The 13,205-nt window shown below is 47.5% G+C and overlaps 1 protein-coding gene across 3 annotated transcripts in view; it reads right to left on the bottom strand.

The window, feature by feature from the left end:
- WWC1 (WW and C2 domain containing 1) overlaps positions 1–13,205 on the bottom strand; it is a 181,092-nt gene that overhangs the window by 35,455 nt on the left and 132,432 nt on the right. For all 3 annotated transcript variants that reach the window (XM_023218897.1, XM_023218896.1, XM_023218895.1), the window contains exons 12-15: positions 12,201–12,309; positions 11,559–11,639; positions 10,136–10,222; positions 8,911–9,103 (exon numbers count right to left, since the gene is read on the bottom strand). In XM_023218897.1, coding sequence (XP_023074665.1) covers positions 8,911–9,103; positions 10,136–10,222; positions 11,559–11,639; positions 12,201–12,309 — 470 coding nt within the window. The remainder of the gene's footprint in view (positions 1–8,910; positions 9,104–10,135; positions 10,223–11,558; positions 11,640–12,200; positions 12,310–13,205) is intronic.

Raw genomic sequence — 13,205 nt, forward strand, 5'->3', positions numbered from 1 at the left:
TTTCAATTATTTTGACTATATGCCCAGAAGTACAATTGCTAGGTCATATGGTAATTACATTTTAAATTTTTTAGTGGAACTACTACACTGTTCACATCAACACTTGCTAAGGAAATGCTTATAATCCCACCAACAATGCACACGAGTTCCAATTTCTCTACATCTTCACCAACACTAGTTATTTTGTGTGGTTTTTTGATAGCCATCATCCAAATACGTGTGAGGTGGTATCTCACTGTGGTTTTGATTTGCATTTCTCTGATAATTAGTAATGTTGAACATCTTTTCACATGGATGTTGGCCATTGGTATATTAATTTTGGAGAAATGTCTATTCAAGTCCTTTCTCCTTTTCAAATTGGGTTATTTGATTTTTCTGTTGTTGAATTCCCATTCTGTGTTAGCTATATTAAGCACTAGGTTCTATGTTATGTACTGAGCATAATGATGGTCCCCACATGGTTCCACCTTCTGGGAGCCAGCACTCTCCCAAGGAACTCAGGAACTGAACAAGTAATTAATTCCAAGTGAGGTAGGAAACTGCGTTATCATTTCTTCTCCACTAAATTTGCAAAAGTTTAAAAAATTGACAACAAATGCCGTTGGTGAGGTTATGGGAAAATAGGTCCTCTCTCACCTTGCTCGTGGGAATGTAAAATGGCAGAAACCCGATGGAAGGAATTTAGTCATATCTAGTAAAAACATAAATGCATTTTACCCTTCGACCGAGCAATTCTCCTTGTAGCTGTCTATCCCACAGATACACCTGCAGAAATCTGCACAAGTACAAAATGACCCACAAAAAGAGTCTTCATCCTGACCCTCTTTGTAATAGCTAAAGTTTTTTTTTTTTTTTTTTCTTGAGACAGAGTTTTGCTCTTTTTGCCCAGCCTGCTGGAGTGCAATGGCATGGTCTTGGCTCACCGCAACCTCTGCCTCCCAGGTTCAAGCGATTCTCCTGCCTCAGCCTCCAGAGTAGCTGGGATTACAGGCATGTGCCACCACGCCCTGCTAATTTTGTATTTTTAGTAGAGACGGGGTTTCTCCATGTTGGTCAGGCTGGTCTTGAACTCCCGACCTCAGGTGATCTGCCCACCTCGGCCTCCCAAAGTGCTGGGATTACAGGCGTGAGGCACCGCGCCTAGCCAACAGCAAAAGATTTTAAACGACCCAAAGGTCCAGCAACAGGGAACAGACTGAAAGAACTATAATCTATCTATGCAATGGAATATTATGTAGCTGTGTAAAAAAGAGAAAGATCTCTTTATACTGATGCAGAGAGATGGCCAGGCTATACAGTTACGAGAAAAAATAGCACGGTGCAGAAAAGAGTATATAATATGCTACCTTTTGTGCAAGAGAGAGGGGGATAAGTATATGTGTCTATAGTCTATGTATATATTGCACCATGTTTGAGGTGCAAGGGGGAGTGAACATGATCATATGTGCACAAGAAATAATGGAAAGATGAAAAAGAAATTAATCAAAGTGGTCACCTATATAGGATAGGCGGTGAGGCTAGGGTGGGGAGAGAGCATGATTTCTCTTCAGTAAACCTTTCCATACAATTTTTCTTTGAGTTATGTAAATATATCCCTTAAACTGAAAACAAATTATAACAAACTAACCTAACTGACTATAAGCTCACAGAAAAGGGAATTATTTCAAGTAACTTAATATTTTTACTGTTTTGTTTTTCCCCCCCTACATCCTCCCTAGAAATTACTACTAACTAATTAATCATTCCTCAGAGGCTTTATTGTTTTGACATGTCCAAAAACAAGCCCTGGTCAGGTTTGGGAAGGTGGTCAGCTCACCTTCCCCTAACACACCAGTGTCGGTGGGTGGAAGGGGCTACCCAGACTCTGTGCTGACGGGTGGTAGAAAGACCAAATGCCAGTTTGCAAAACGGACCTGTAGCCAAGTGTATTAATCCGTTCTCATGCTAATACTAAGTAATTTATAAAAGAAAGAGGTTTAGTTGACTCACAGTTCAGCATGGCTGGGGAGGCCTCAGGAAACTTATAATCATGGCAGAAGAGGAAGCAAACACTTCCTTCTTCACATGGTGGCAGCAAAGAGAAGTGGCGAACAAAAGTGGGAAAAGCCCCTTACATAACCATCGGATCTCATGAGAACTCACTCACTATCATGAGACTAGCAGCATGGGGGTAACCGCCCCCATGAGTCACTTACCTCCCACCAGTTCCCTCCCACAACACACGGGGATTATGGGGGCTACAATTCATCAGGATGCATCAGAACGTGGCAGAGCTGTGCTAGGTCTGGGACGGTGAAAGGTGGTTTCTGAGAGCACAGTGGTGAGTGGGGAGAGGAAGAAAGCACGATGCTGACACTTCACTTGTTTAGCACCAGCTTCCTCATCTGGAAAACAGGGAAAATAACTCCTACCTACCCGCCTACTGGGAGGATCAGAGTGAATTAAATGCTTGGCACACTTCAGGCACCCAGAATAAATGTACATATATACAAATATTTGTCTATTGCTCATTTATTCATTCAATAAAAACTCCCTAAGCCCTTCGCAGACTCTGGAACCACAGAAGCATGTAAGATATGATTCTTCCCCAAAACGGCTCATGGTTTCCTAGGGAGATAGACAGCTATGTTGGATTTTACAGTTCAGAACATGCCAGGCCATGTGTGAGGTATGAGGGGAAAGGACCAGGATCACAGCTTTGAGGTGTAACACTTCCAGCAGATTATTATTAATTCTAACAAGATATACTGTTTATCTGGGGCCGGCTCCCAGCTGTGAGTATCGTCTACCTCAGTAAACTGGATGCACTTTTGAGGGCATTTACATATTCATTCATTCATTTATTCAACACACAAAAATGTGCTGAGAAGTCTCATGTGCCAGGCACTGTTCCGGGTGCTGGAGACAGAGCAGAATTGAAGGCAGATAAATATTCCTGCTCCATGACTTTATATTTGCGTCTAGGGGAATCAGATAACAACTCCATAGGTAAACTCCTTACTGTGTTTCATCGCATCTAAGATGCCATCATTTAGAAGTGTACTATTATTTTATGCACCAAGAAAGAGAAATAGTTGCCAATTAAACTATAACTTGTCATCTAGTACACAGTGCATCTTGATTTCAGAAATAAAATGTAAAGATAACACGTACCCTAGAATCTATGAGGTACAGTGAAAGGTTAGGTGATAAAAGGTGGTGTAGAGAAAAATACTACAGGGAAAGGGGCTAGAAGGGGATAAGAGAGCAGAGAGGGTAACGGGATTTACATAGGGTGAAAGACCTCGCTGAGAAGGTGACATCTGAATAAAGTCCAGAAGGAGGTGAGGGAACACCTGGGAGGACAGAATGCCAGGCAGAGGACACAGCAAGTGCAAAGGCCTGGAGGGGAGCACATGTTGGCGTATTCAAGGAACACGAGGCTGGAGGAAGAGTTTTGCAGATATAGTCCCAGAGATAAGACATGGCCAAATCCCAAGAGGCCTTGGGGGCCAGGCAAAGGACACAGGTGTTGACTCTAGGTGGAGACATAAGCCATCATAAGGTTTTAGCAAAAGAATGGCATGCACTGATTTACATTTAAATAGGATTAGTCTGGCTATTTTGTTGAAAAAAGAGGAAGGGGAAAAGGACAGAAGCTGGGAGACCAAGTAGGAGGAGATGGCTGCCATCATCCAAGGAAGGAAAGACAGTGGCTTGGGTCTGGGGAAGTGGTGAGAAGTGGGATGTAGGGTTCTTTAGAAGGTGGAGCTAAGAGGATGGGGTAAGGGAAAGAGAGGGGTTACGGATGACTGCAGGGTGTCTGACCTGAGCAATGGAAGAATGAGATTGCCATTGGCTGAGACAGTGGACACACAGGATGAAAGGTCAGGGGCATTCTTGTGGCCATGTTAATTTGAGGTCCTATTTTACGTTTAAGTGAAGATGCAGAACAGGCAGTGGAGATACGAGATTCGAGGGGTGTGGGGAGGCCCAGGCTGGAGCCCTGCACTTGGGATGGGTTTGCAACTGGGAGATAAAATGAGATTACCAAGGAAACAAGTAGAAAAGGGGAGGATCAAGGACCCAGCCCTGGGTCCTCTGACATAGGGAGGTCAGGGAAATGAGGAAGAACCAGCAAAGGAGACCAAGATGCTAGAGGTGAGGGAAGAACACTGGAAGAGCGAGGTAACCAGGAGGCCAAGCAAAGGCAAAGGATATTGAGGGAGGTGGAGTCAGCAACTGCAGCAAGTGTAGCTGGCAAGTCCAGAAGGAAGATGGAGAGCTGGCCTCTGGTCTGGTAACAAGGAGCTCACTGATAAACATGATGAGGATACCCTCGGTACAAAGATGAGGGCCAGAGTAGGCATGGTGGCTCATGCCTGTAATCCCACCACTTTGAGAGGACAAGGTGGGCGGATCACTTGAGGTCAGAAGTTTGAGACTAGCGTGGCCAACATGGTGAAACCTCACTCTACTAAAAATACAAAAATTAGCCAGGTGTGGTAATGCGTGCCTGTAGTCCCAGCTACTGGGAGGCTGAGGCAGGAGAATGGCTTGGACCCAGGAAGCAGAGGTTGCAATGAGCCGAGATCATGCCGTTGCCCTCCAGTCTGAGTGACAGAGTGAGACTCTCTCTCAAAAATTAAAAAATATAAAAGTAAAAAAATAGAAAAAAAAGAAAGACGAGGGCCAAAGTCCACGTAGATTGGGTTACAGAGAGGAAGGGAACACCTCTTTCAAGTTTTTCTATAAAGAAAGCGAAAGAAACGATGTAGTAGTTGGAAGTAGAAATGGGGCGAAAAAGTTCTAGGTTGGGTGTGGTGGCTCACGCCTGTAACGCCAGCCCTTTGGGAGGCTGAGGCGGGAGGACTCCCTGAGCCCAGGAGTTCAACCAGCCTGGGCAACATAGTGAGACCCCATTTCTACAAAAAATACAAAAATTAGCCAGGCATGGTGGTATGTGCCTGCAGTCCCAGCTACTGGGGAGGCTGAAATGGGAGTATCACTTGAGCCCAGAAGGTCAAGGCTGCTGTGAGCCAAGTTCTTTCACAGCACTGCACTCCAGCCTGGGCAACAAAGCAAGATTCTCAGTCAAAAAAAGTTTGTTTTGTTTTGAGCATGGGAGAAATAATAGCAGGATGATATACTGATAGGCTGGATCCAGTGGAAGAGGGAAAATTGAAGACAGAGGAAAGAGCAGAATGGCTGCTGGAGTAATGTCCTTGTGAGAAAATGCGGGCGCTGGCCTCAGATAGGAGTGCAGAAGGCCCATTCTCAGAAGCCAGGGAAATGGCAGAATTTACAAGAACAGCTAGATATGGTACGGGGGCCCTCTTCTGAGTCTGTTCTGTCTTCTCTCCCTGAGAGAAGTAATGAATTAGTCATTGTGATGAGTGGGTGAGTAAATCATCCAGGGAGATACAGTATAATTTCTGGGCAGCATTCAGGGCTCATGGGAAGTGAGTGATTACCATTTCCAAATGACACCATACAGCGTGGTTGTGTGCATTTTTTTTCCAGTTGCTCAGTTGGAGAGGAGGGGGTGGAGAGCTCGCTCTGACAGGGCTGGGGTTTTGCCAAGTTAGTATGCCAAAGTGAGAGGGAGCAAGGGAACGGTTGTAATGGTGAACCATGGGACGTAAGTGGGGCCTGAGAAGCAGGCTAGCTTGAGAGAGCCTGGGCTGGGTGGCACTGAACGCAGCAGTAGAGCAGTGGGCAACTAGGCCCCCTGCGATGCCATGCTAGGGCATTTGGTGGTACTGTTGCCGGCGATATTGGGAAGGTGGGCTGTGTAGTCCTCCAAACCTATAATCTGGGTCTGGGGACATGAGAGACACTCACAGTAACCCCCTGAGAAGTGGTATGGTGTGATGGCTACACATAAGGAAGCTGGAGTCTCTGTTCAAACCCAAGCTTCGCCATCTTCTCCTTGGATGACCTGGCAGGTTACTTAGCCTTTCTGGGCCTTGATCCCTTATCTTCCTGGGGCCATCGCGAAGATTAAATGAGATACTGCACACGAAGTTCTTAGCCCACGGGTAGACACATAGACTCGGCTCAGTACAGATGCTGTTGCTGCCTGGCTGAAAACGGACTGGGGATTCCACACACCCTGCTGCCCGGAGTCTCTGCGTGGGAGCGGACAGGCCCTTTTTCCTCCCATCTCACTTCCTCTCCTCCTCCAGCCACCAAAATACGACAGCCTGACACTCCATGTCCCCACCGTATACGGGAAAGGAGGTTTCCCATTGGCTGCAGGCAGAGACAAGCCACAGTGAGATGAGCGCTTTGGCTGCTGCCATGGCAACCAGCAATGACCAGACTTCAATTAGGAAGGAGGAATAAAAGGCATCCAATTAGGAGAAGAAAATAGGATTTAGTCTCTTTTCGTTTAGGAATGCCCAGAGCCAAGGGAATGCTTCGCTGGAGGAGACCAGGCTTGCCAACCCCTTCAAGTCACCACCCCCACCTCTGGGCTCCAGGGAGCCCTGTGCTGGCAAAAAGACAACACAGAGGCACTGACGTGTGTGGACTTTAGAGGTAGACGTAGACACCCGCTGGGGTTCAAATATGGCTTCTGCCACTTTCCTAACTGTCTTTCACCTCTTTGTGCCTCAGTTTCTCCACTGGAATATGCTACCTATTTTGCAAGGTTGGAGTGAGGATCAATAGAGATAATGGGCTGGGCTGGGCGTGGTGGCTCACACCTGTAATCCCAGCACTTTAGGAGGCGGAGGCAGGTGGATCACTTGAGGTCAGGAGTTTAAGATCAGCCTGGGCAACGTGGCGAAACCCCGCCTCTACTAAAAATACAAAAATTAGCCGGGTATGGTGGGGCACGCCTGTAGTCCCAGCTACTCGGGAGTCTAAGGCAGGAGAATTGCTTGAACCTGGGAGGCGAAGGTTTCAGTGAGCCGAGATCATGCCACTGCACTCCAGAGACTGAGAGTGAGACTCAGACTAAAAAAAAAAAAAAAAAAAAAAAAAAAAAAAAAAACAGAGATAATGCATGTAAAGAGCTTAGCTCAGTGCCTGCCATATAAACTGCATCCTACTGGCATTAATTATTGCATTATTGTCAGTAACAACATCATTGGCCTCACCTGGGAGCTTGTTAGAAATGCAGAATCTCAGGTTCTGCTCCAGACGTGCTGAATCAGAATCTGCATTTCAGCCAGAGCTCCAGGTAACTTGTGTGCATGGCACAGTTTGAAGCTCTGCTTTAGCGCCTTGTTTAGTCTTCAGAGAACCACCTCCAGGAAGGCAGTATGAGCCAGATTTTACAGATAAGGGAACTGAGACAGAGAATTGAAGATTGTGAGGAGACACAGCTGGAAGGGCAAGCCTGGTGACAGCCCCAGGCCACAATCCAAAGATGTGGCCCCACAATGCCATGATAGAGAAGGTTTTACAGAGCATGAAGATCAAGGCAAGGATGGAGAGCAAAGAGATTCCCTTCTCTGGGCAAACGCCTGTGAGTTACAGCAGGAGAAAGGGGTGAGCCCTCCGAGAAGGCAGTGAGAAGCTCCACATTCCAGCTTCCAGACATGGAGGCAGGAGAGGCTTGGAGAGGTGTACACATCTTGTTTCTCCCCTTTGCACGCATCCCACATTTTCCTCCATCACTTCAACCCATCCATTTCCAACACGGCCCTCCTCACAGTTCGTTTACATCTTAGCCATCAATGCTGGCGCCTTGTCTGTTTGGTTCCCCATTGAATTCCCAGCCGCAGACACGGGGTGGGGACACAACAAGCTCCCAGTGCAGATCTGAGCATGAGTGGAGCAACCTTCTAGGTATAATGTCCACCCTTGGGCTCCTTTGTGCTCACAGTTGAGTTATCAATGAAATACTCTAACACTAAATGGCATCAGGGTTGACAAAGCCCTTTACTTCTTTTAATTCACTTGTACATCGTAAGCCCGAGTTAGCTATTATATAAATCCCCCTTCTATAGACGGGAAAGCTGAGTATCTGTCTGCACTTGGGTCTGCCTGTCTCTTAGGACACAGTGTACCTGGGCTACTTCATTCCCAGTCCTGACTCCTGCCAATGCAGTGAGAGATGGAAGCCAGAGGAAGTCAGTTTCAAGGAGGAGACTAGCAATGGCCCCATTCAATGAGAGCCCATTGTGGGTCAGACACTTGAATGGGTGCTTTACGGGTGCTATCTCAATCCTTATAAAGATTCTTCTAGTGGGCATGATGGAGGCATTATCATTTGCATTTTATGGATAAGAAAAATGAGGATCAGAGATGTTAAGTACCTTGCCCAAGGTCATCCAGCTATACAGCAAGTGGTAAAGGTGGGATGTGAAGGCCTATGTGTTTGTTTTCACTATTCTGTGCTTTTTTTTTTTTTGACACAGGGTTCTGCTGTTGCCCAGGCCAGAATACTGTGGCATGCCAGCTCCCTGCAGCTCAAAGGATCCTCTCATCTCAGCCTCCAGAGTAGCTAGGACTACAAGCATGCACCACCAAGCCTGGCTAATTTTAATTTTTGTAGAGACGGGGTCTTGCTATGTTGCCCGGGCTGCTCTCGAACTCCTGCACTTGAGCGATCCTCTGGCCTTGACTTCCCAAAGGGTTGGGATTACAGATAAAAGCCACCACACAGCCATAGTCTGTGCTTATCTAATCTCTCATGCTGTATAGTAAAGCTGCGGCATGCGGCTTTTTCCAGGTTCTGGCAGTTTTAAAAGGCACTTTCAGGTCCATTATTCTTCCTCTCGTGAAAGACTTCCTTCCCTCCTACCCTAAGTCTGAGAACAACATTCACCTGTGGAAGCCTTGCTGCCTAGACTCCAAGATGAGCCTGATTGATAGCACAACCTGCGTCTCCTTCAAGCCTTCTTCCTGAAGCTCAGGGTGGACAATCTCCATAAACACAGAAGGCCAGCCAGCCAGACACACAGACACCGCCCTTACCAGGCACTCTTCCAGATGGCTCCTGTCGGTGGTACAGACATCGACTCTTAAGGTCTTCTGGTGAAGGGCTGGATAGGACATGGATACCCAGAACACCTCATTGAACACTAGAGTGTCTGAGGCGTCCAGGGGCCGGGTCCGGAACAGGCAGGTGGTGCTTTCAGAGCAAGGAAGGACAGCCACGCGGATATTCCTAGAGGGAGACAGAACCGCAGGAAACCCTGGGTCAGCCCATGTCTGGGGCTAAAGTGTTGGACTAAACAGCTGCTGAAATCCCTAAGCAAACAACAGTGGATGAGAGTTTGTAGAAGTGAGGAATCTGGGGAATCAGGCCCCATACACTGGAAGAAACTTTGACAAATCTAACAAAATTCCAGATGCATTTGTCCTTTGGTCCAGACCCTTCACTTCTAGGCATCATCCCACAGGCATTGGTACCCTGCCTGAGTACCAATGAGCTATGGAGAAGGCTATTCAACCTGGCACCACCTGGGTGGGCAAAAGACTGAAAACGACCCAAGCATCCCATCTTGTCTTCCTTCTGTTTTGTCCGCCTTCCTGCCCTTCCTTCTTCCCATATTCGCCACCCTCACAGGCTGGCTGGGTGTAGACCACAGACACATAAGCTTCTGTTGCCACCCTCTGGGCCTTATGATCCGAGAAAACTTGTAGGCAGATGAGTGCAATAAAGGATAAACCCATCTACCATGGGAGGAGCCCGCATGCGGACAGAGCAGGTGTTTGCATCCTATCAGCATCAAGGTAACACGCAGTCACACCCCGCCAAGAGAAGCACAGTGACTGGTGCTGACTCTTGGAAAGAGAAGACCCACCTCTCTCTGCAAGAAACACTTGAGCTTAGGAGAAGATAAAACAGACTGTGACCATTTCTCTCCACGAGGCTCAAAGTCCAGGAGGGTAGGGCCCAGGAAGGATCTGCTCACCACCCCATTCCTAGAGCTGGCATTCAGCAGGTGCTCAGTACGCAATGGGGCAGGAATTCACACAGTCATCTAGAGTGCTTGTCTTTACAGCTGGCGTGCTTGCCATTGTGCCTGTATTCACATGCACAGCACTGACATTTAGCATCACAGTCATATGCTTTACAAACCCACAGTGTCTTGACATGGCCCATAACTGGATCAGGACAGGGCAGAAAAGTGACCCCCAGGGGTGACTCCGGAGGGTGAGAGTATGCTACACACCCATCCAGCTACATACTCACACTTTCTGGTCTTGTTGCTGCAACAGAGCAGAAAGGTTACTCAGCTGGATGATTAGTATTGCAAATTGCTTATTCTTCTCATCATATCTGAAATGAAAAGGGGCATATGAAGTACCTATTAGTAACACACTCATCTCTCTCATTCCTTCTCTCTGTTAAAAGTCACAGGACTTGGCTGTTGGCTGCCCTGGGGACTATGGTGAGCTCAAGAGCATAAACCCAGTGCTTTGCTGCCATGCAGGGATGTAGAGCTAGAGCTGTCAATTGTTTGAAAAAAAAAATTTTTTTTTTGAAACAGGGTCTCACTCTGTCATCCAGGTTGAGTTCAGTGGCATGATCAGGGCTCGTGGTAGCCTCGACCTCCCAGGCTCAGGTGATCCGCCCACCTCAGCCTCCTGAGTAGCTAGGACTACAGATGTGCACCACCACATCCAGCTAATTTTTTGTATTTTTAGTAGAGACGGGGTTCCATCATGTTGCCTGAGCTGGTCCTGAACTCCTGGAATCAAGTGATCCATCTGCCTTGGCCTCCCAAAGTGTTGGGATTACAGGTGTGAGCCACCACGCCCAGTCAGTTGTCTGAATTTTTAAAAAGAACCCATAAATGTGGGTGAAATTTCATGATATGGTAATGTTGTCAACTAATTCCTATTAAAAAATACGGAAGGCCAGGTGTGGTGGCTCATGCCTGTAATCTCAGCACTTTGGGAGGCCGAGGCAGGCAGATCATTTGAGGTCAGGAGTTTGAGACCAGCCTGGCCCAACATGGTGAAACCCCATCTCTATTAAAAATATAAAAGTTAGCCGGGCGTGGTGGCACACGCCTGTAATCCCAGCTACTTGGGAGGCTGAAGCAGGAGAATCGCTCGAACCCAGGAGGCAGAGGTTGCAGCGAGCTACATCACACTACTGCACTCCAGCCTGGGTGACAAGTGAGACCCTGTCTCAAAAAAAACAAAAACAAAAAATAAAATTGAGATCATCCCCCAACAAGAGAAAACAAAAAGAACAGCCACGTGTGTATTGACCCAATCTGGGCTGCAGCCCCCAGTGATCGACTTCCATCCAGACCAATGAAACCTAGATGGGATGGAAAGACAAAAGCCACAGCAACAATGAACAAACACACTGAGAGGCAGGAGGTCTCAGTCCCGGTCCTGGCTCTGCCACCAGCCAGCTCCGTGAGTTGGGCCAAGTCATAAGGTCTTTTAAAACCTCATTTCTCCTATCTGTAAAGCGGACGGCTGGGAGGTGAGAAACGAATCGGCGTCCCTTCCGTTAAGAAGCTGCAATGGCCAGCAGGTCCTGCTGGTGCTGCCTTCCAACCAGGGCGGCTGTGAATGTAAATGCAGGCGAATGCTGCGGATGAAGAAGGGACCCCACACAGACCGTTCCTTCTATCCTCATCGTCCTTGTCACTTACTTCAGGGCAATCTGAACTCGGGCCGCACCCAATGCTTCCGATTCGTCACTGTCAAACGCAGCAGCTTCTGAAGCACCCAGTCTGAAAGGCAATAGGGAAGGGGGAGTTAGGCTTCCTTGCAGTGAACAAACTGTTTTGGGAGGCTGGGGTTACATCCCCAGGAGGAAAGTTGGGGTGTGCTCAGCTTCCCTCCAGGTCCTTTTTTAAATTTTAATTAAAAAAAATTTTTAGAGATCGGGTCTCACTATTTTGCCCAGGCTGGTCTTGAACTCCTGGTGTCAAGTGATCCTCCCATTGAAGCCTCCCAAGTAGCTGGGATTACAGACTCACACCACTATGCCCAGCTTGGACTCCTCTCTTAAGGTGCCTGGCCTTTCTCTAGCGCTTGCTCCTTAGCCATATACCTTTTTCGTAGCTACCACAGAACTCGCACTCCCCTAAACCCGAAGCATCTCTAACCCCAGGAGAAGTTATGCTGTCTGTGCCTTGGGCTGCCAAGAGGAAGGTGGGGTCACGCCCTCTTGGGGCTCCTTCCACACACTGTAGGGGCCAAAACCTAAGCCACCCCACAGGCCTAGGCTCTGGATATTCAGAGTTCATGGCTTACGTGGCCACAGAGAGAGCCAGCACCCAGATGCCCACCTCTGCACGGAAGCCTCGTACACGCCACTGTCCCCAGCCACTGACTCGTCCGATACTGCGGCTGAGACACAGGCCACTTTCAGGCCACACCCCTGGGCCGTATTCACAGCTAGAGAAGGAAAATGGAAAGTCAGGTTCAGGAACCAGAAAACTGTCTTTGCAACTCCCAATTTTGTTTTGTTTTTGAGGCAGGGTCTCACTCATCCAGGCTGGAGTGCAGCGGCACGATCATGGCTCACTGCAGCCTCGACCACTCCGGGTTCTGGTGATCCTCCCACCTCCGCCTCCCAAGTACTGGAACTACAGGCATGTGCCACCAGACTCAGATAATTTTTAAATTATTATTATTTTGTTGCAGAGATGGGGTTTTGCCATATTGCCCAGGTGGGTCTTGAACTCCTGGTCTCAAGAAATCCTCCTGCTTTGGCCTTCCAAAGTGCTGGGATTACAGGCGTGAGCCATCGTAATCCCAACACTTTGGGATTTTGGGAGCCTGAACTCCCAATTTTGATACACTATCTATGGATGAAAGATCGTTCCACCAAATTCCAACCACCTCTAAATGCTAAAGCAAAAAAAATTTTTTTAAAGTTTGCTTTAGGGTGATGGAAGGAGTCACATGTGATTTTGTGTTTTACCATCCCAGGCTCTGGAGTCGAACTGCCTGGATTCAAATCCAGTTCCACCACTTACTGCTTCATGACCTTGAGATACTGACTTAATCCTATTAAGCCCCAGATACCTCATTTGGAAAACTTGGATAATAATACCTACTTATTATTATCCAAGTTGAGAGGACTCAGCGAGACATTATAGGGGAAGTCCTTAATATAGAGATTGGTGCAGGCAGGCAAAGTGCTCTACACAACTCATTACAGCTATCCTTATAGCCACTGCTGTTCCCATCACTGTGGATATCTATACTTTCAATGGCAAAAACCGCAATTACTTTGCACCAACCTAATAGATCCATCCCTACCTACCTGGGGCAAAATAACAGCCCCT

This window comes from Piliocolobus tephrosceles, chromosome 4 (genome assembly GCF_002776525.5).
Source record: "Piliocolobus tephrosceles isolate RC106 chromosome 4, ASM277652v3, whole genome shotgun sequence".
NCBI classification, from domain to species: Eukaryota; Metazoa; Chordata; class Mammalia; order Primates; family Cercopithecidae; genus Piliocolobus; species Piliocolobus tephrosceles.